Source organism: Gopherus flavomarginatus, chromosome 20, assembly GCF_025201925.1.
Source record: "Gopherus flavomarginatus isolate rGopFla2 chromosome 20, rGopFla2.mat.asm, whole genome shotgun sequence".
NCBI lineage: Eukaryota > Metazoa > Chordata > Testudines > Testudinidae > Gopherus > Gopherus flavomarginatus.
This window is the reverse complement of record NC_066636.1, coordinates 3,036,200-3,041,687: the sequence shown is the minus strand read 5'-3', so window position 1 is coordinate 3,041,687 and position 5,488 is coordinate 3,036,200. Positions and strand designations below refer to the sequence as shown.

The 5,488-nt window shown below is 55.1% G+C and overlaps 1 protein-coding gene across 1 annotated transcript; it reads right to left on the bottom strand.

The window, feature by feature from the left end:
• Positions 1–1,338: 1,338 nt before the first annotated feature.
• Positions 1,339–2,594, bottom strand: C20H8orf90 (chromosome 20 C8orf90 homolog). The gene is made up of 2 exons (XM_050930942.1): positions 2,549–2,594; positions 1,339–1,880 (listed from the first exon to the last, which is right to left on the bottom strand). Exons 1-2 carry the CDS (start codon positions 2,592–2,594, stop codon positions 1,339–1,341), a joined length of 588 nt encoding a protein of 195 aa, XP_050786899.1.
• Between the last annotated feature and the right edge of the window lie 2,894 nt (positions 2,595–5,488).

Sequence of the window (5,488 nt, the reverse complement as noted above, 5' to 3'; positions counted from 1 at the left end):
CAGGCAGTTGGAGAGTAGTTAGAGGTCTGGATTAGAGCTGGAAAATGGGGTTAAATTTGGAGTTTTTTGGAACCCTTCCCCCCCGCAGTATTTCCATTCTGAAATGGTGCCTCATACTGTGCTGAGTGGACCAAGCTCCCCATCTGGACATCTCCCATGATGGACTGCCAGCACCTCGCTTAGCAAGGGGGTGCCGTGCATCATCGCCGTTGTATGACCATGGTGTATCATGGGAGTCTGACCAGGGCCTAGCCCAAAAGCATGAGTCACCCAAACTGCAGCTCCCATGAGGCACCCTGGTGGCATTTGAGAATGGAAATATTTCGGTTTGGGACATACTGTTTTTGATGGTAAGTTTTTGACCAGCCGTCGTCCGGATGCTGCAGCTTCAGTCTCCTGGGCCTATTTTAATCCCTGACCATGCTGCTGAAGGTGTCAGTGAAGACGGCAGCTGAGCTGTGTTGACACCTGTCCGGCTGGTAACGGGACTGAGCCTCCCACAACCCATCTCTGACATCCCATGGCGAGAGACCTGGCTGTGGTGTGGAAGAGGATCTATGATTCTGTCCGCTGAGCCCATTCGGTCTTGACAGAAACAGCTTCGAAGACCAAAGATGAGTCCAAGTTGATTCCATTTTACTAACCTTCGCCCCGGGATGCTCTCTCCATGTACAAGGTAGGCTGGTAGGGTCCCTCTTCAGCATGTTTTTATTAAACTTTCAACCCAGGCTGTAACGTACGGATCCCAGCTAGACAACGAACATCTGGATCATCACTGAAGGCATGTCTACATTGCACCAGTGACTCTTAGAGCTTCTGTCAACTGACTCGGGATTGCGGAGCTCACGCTACAAGGCTACAAATAGCAGTGTAGACATTCCATGCCAGGCTGGAAACCCAGCAAAGGGAGAGGGTCTCAGAGCCTGGGCTCCATCTTGGGTGCAAATGTCTACACTGCTATTTTTAGCCCAGCAGCATGAGCCCCATGAGCCCAAACCAGTTGACCTTGGCTCTGCGACTCGCTGCCATGGGGTTGTTTTTTTGCAATGTAGACATACCCCGAGTGGCCAGGTGAGCAGCACTGGGCTTCAAAAACATCTGGAGCATCAGTGTGTGTTATGGTCAGCGCTGGAGTTCATAAACATCTGGATCATTAAGATGGGCAGCGCTGGAGTTCATAAACATCTGGAGCATTATTGAGTGTTCACATGGGGTGTGTCAAGGATTCATAAACATCTGGAGTATTCAGATGGGCTGCATTTGGGTTCATACACATCTGGAGTGTTACTGAAGGTTTAAACAGGATATGATTGGGTTAAGGAACCCAGGATTTCCTAGCTATGGTGGGGCAGTATTGGAGATTGCCACAGGGGCAGGCGGGATGTTCCTCAGGCTTTTGCCGTCCTTTAGGAGGAAGGTGAGTTCTCCAGGAATGGCAGAGGTGCTCAGATGTGGCAGGCTGGTGATCATCACAACGTCTGTCCGTATCGGGGGAATGGCTGCTTGTGCTGGTGGCCCCTGGGAAGCCTGGCTGGCATAGCTAGGGGCCAGCTGCTCCAAACGTCTCTTCTTGAAGAAGGCCTGGGTGGTGGCGTGCAGCGGCTGCAGGATCCGAGGCACGGGTTTGCCTGGGTGCAGGAAGAAGTCGAAACCGGAGCAGTCGGTGGGGTCATAGGATGACTGCAGGGATGCCTCACCATCAGCTGGCCAGGTGAATGGGAATGGTACGGTGAAGCCCTCGGTCAGCACCCAGATGGCGAAGTCATCATCCTTGCCAAATTCCTTGAAGGCTCTCTGGATGCTGTGGAAATGCTCCTTCCACTTCTTGGTGTCTCCATCATAGATGTCTGGGAAGGACTCCAGCGGGGTCTGGACCAGCCCTGAGGGTGAGGACACTGTGGCATCCGTCAGGCTGTAGATGAGCCCTGGGTTGTGGCTTGGCAGAGCTGTCTGGTTGAAGATGGGCGGTGGGGGGAGCAGGAATTCTTGCTGGCCGCTCCCTCCTCTTCCTCCTTTGATATTAAATCTAGCCCTTATACAGCCTCCCCACGTTAGTGCTGTTGCATATTTTTAAATACAAGCTTTCAGCTTAGCCTTTACATGTTAGCACACACAGAGCAAACCTGATGCTCTCTGATCTTCTTTCTGAGATGAGGTCTCAGTCTTCATAACACATAGCATGTGTCACCTTCCCCGCTTGAAAAGAACGGCAGCATCTTGATTCTTTCCCAAACGCTTCCTTGTCAGCAAACCAAAGTCTAGGGCTCCCTGCATTCCAGGCCTTGGATTAATAACAAGGAGGGAGATGGTCCCCAAATTGGACTAGTTGGCTTCTAACTTTCCATGTTCTGTGAGATCCAATAGGTACCTCTGCAGTACTCCCTACAGATGTTGTGGTGGGAAGTTTCCCTGGTTTGTGTCCCTTCCAGTTGATCTTCATGTAGTTGACTTCTCTTGTTTGGGTCAAATTCCTCTGACTGAGGATTGAGTTCTGACTGCAGACATTTCCTTTCTACAGCTTGGGTCATTGGAAGCCAATAAAACTGACCTCTAGCCAACTCTAGTGTTCTTTCTATTCTATTCACGTGGTGCATATCGTCTCATGGATTCCTTCTAATGCTGTCTCAATAAGTGTAGGGAATCACTAGCTATCCCAAATCTTCTCTTTTCTGAATCTTTCTGTAGAAAACTCCATTGGACACAAAAAACTTTGGCCTATCTCGTACGTATGGACAGGTCTTATATTTCTCCTTCACCTCCTCATCCTGACTGGGCCTAGGGCCAGACTCCAGGAAGTGAATCACGTGTCCTATATGCCTATCTTGTCACTGCAAAACTTTCCAGTCAATGGAAATAGAATCTTGGGCATTTGTCCTTCCAAGGTATGGTCTTGATGTTTGAAACTTGTGGTAGCTGAGTCTTCTCCAGGATTGTCCTCCTGAGACCCAGTTTGTACTCTATGCATCTGTGATGCAGTAGGGACTGTCTGTGTGGGGAGTGGGAGAGCAGGGGAGGACTTTAGGAGATGGACGATGCCAGAGCCTGTAACCTGAGCTAGGTAAGGGAGGGGAAAGGTCAACACCTTTGCCCGGGAAGGGGACAAAGGAAGGGAGTGGCAGGAGGGAAGCAGTTGGAGTTTGGGCTTGGGGCTGTGTGGGCGGAATTCAGGGTATCCTAGCTAGGATCCAAGCACCCTGAAAGCCCAGAAGGACTCGGTGGAGGGGTCCTGACTGTGCCTGCAAGCTCTGCTGTAACCTGTGTTCCTGTTGTCCAATAAACCTTCTGTTGTACTGGCTGGCCGAGAGTCACTGTGGGTCCCAGGAAGAGGGGTGCAGGGCCGGACTCCCCCACACTCCGTGACAACTGGTGGCAGCGGCGGGAGATACTGCACCCCGTGGACGGCGCTTCCTGCAGTAAGTGACTGGGGAGCAGTAAAACGAAGGGGTGGTTAACCCCTGGGAGTGTGTGCCCAGTGAGAAGGACTTTGCAGTAACAGGGTCCCCCGGGGGATTGCAGCGAGCGGTCCCAGGGGTGGAGGAGTCTGCAGCTCGACCCTGGCAGAGAGGTGGTGACCTCAAGAAGGGCTGGTGCACTAGGGGTCCCCCTGGAAACCGTGGGGAGCGGCGAGCACCCCGGCCTGTGAGTGGTCAGCAGGAAGATGTATGCCAAGCGGCGCAAGTGTGACCTGGTGGAGCTGTGCAAGCAGAGGGGGCTGCACCCAGGGAGGCTCAGCAAGGACCAGCTGATTGCACAGCTGGAGCAGGGAGACCGCATGAATGAACGGAGCCCTGTCTCTGAGGGAAGCAGCCGAGCAGATGCAGCGCAGGCACCAGTGTCTGTCCCCGCTGGGAGTGGTCAGCCGGCGGACGAGGGCTTCCCGAGACCCCCCCTTCCTAGGCGTAGAGGAAGGGCGGGGAGGAGCCCAGTGTATACCGAGGGCACCGTGACACCCCCGGCCAGCAGGGGATCTGCCCGGCGAAGCCCACCCCCCAGAAGGGGATCCTCCCGGCAACGCTCGGCATCCGTGGAGCGGATGCGGCTGGAATATGAAAGGGAGCTGAGACGGGAGGAGCTCGAGTTAAAGAGGCGAGAGCTGGAGGAGAAGGCGAAACAGCGTGATCATGAGGAGAACCAGCGTAAACATGAGGAGAACCAGCGTAAACATGAGGAGAACCAGCGCCAGCGTGAGTGGGAGGAGAAGGAGAAACAGCGTGAACATGAGCTGGACCTGGCCCGGCTGAAGAGCAGTGAGGCTCCGGCTGCGGTGAGTGAGGGGGGACCCAAGCCTACAAAGAGCTTTGATAAGCACTTGCTGCCCCGGCGTAAGGAGGGGGAGGACATAGATACCTTCCTGACGGCCTTTGAGAATGCCTGCGAGCTGCACAGGGTTGACCCTGCAGACAGGATTGCAGTTCTCACCCCCTTACTGGACTCCACAGCCGTGGAGGTGTACAGCCGACTGAAAGGGGCGGAGGCAGGGGACTATGAACTGTTCAAACAGGCCCTGCTCCGCGAGTTTGGGCTGACTCCTGAGATGTACCGGAAAAAGTTCCAGAGCCAGCGTAAAACCCGTGAGGTCACATACCTACAACTGGTCAACCGGGCGCAGGGGTATGCCCGCAAGTGGACAGCTGGGGCCCAAACTAAAGAGGACCTGCTTGACCTATTCATACTGGAGCACCTGTACGAGCAGTGCCCGTCCGACCTGAGGCTGTGGTTGATGGACCAGAAGCTGGAGAACCCGCAGCATGCAGGCCAGCTGGCCGACCAATTTGTGGACAGTCGGGCAGGGGATGGCAGGGAGGAGTCTCGAAGGAGCAGGCCTGCCTCAACGCAGAGAGAGAGTCAACATGGGACCTCCCAAAGGGGGCCTATGGAGAACCCCCCCAAAAGGGGAACATCCAGCGGCAGGTCCCTCCGACCCACTCAAGGGGACCCACGAGATATGGGCTGCTATCGCTGTGGCCAACGAGGTCACATACGGGCCCAGTGCCCCAAGCTCAGGGACAGACCAAGCAGACCCAACCCGCAGAGGGTGGACTGGGTAAAAACCCAATCGGAGGAGGGGCTACATTCCCAGGAAAGGGGGGTTGGCAACATACCACCTATGGATGCTCCCGGTTCCGGGTTTTTGGTTTACCGGGTGGGCGCGGGGCTGCCCCTCCGGAAAGAGTGCATTGTTTCCCTGGAAGTGGATGGGAGGAAGGTCACTGGGTACTGGGACACGGGCGCAGAGGTGACGCTGGCCCGGCCCGAGGTGGTGGCCTCAGATCGGATGGTGCCCGACACCTACCTGACCCTGATGGGCGTGGGCGGGACCCCATTCAAGGTACCCGTGGCAAGGGTACACCTGAAATGGGGGGCCAAGGAGGGCCCCAAAGATGTGGGGGTACACCAATATTTGCCCACTGACGTGTTAATGGGAGGGGACCTTGAGGACTGGCCTAGTAACACCCAGAGTGCCCTGGTCGTGACTCGTAGTCAGAGT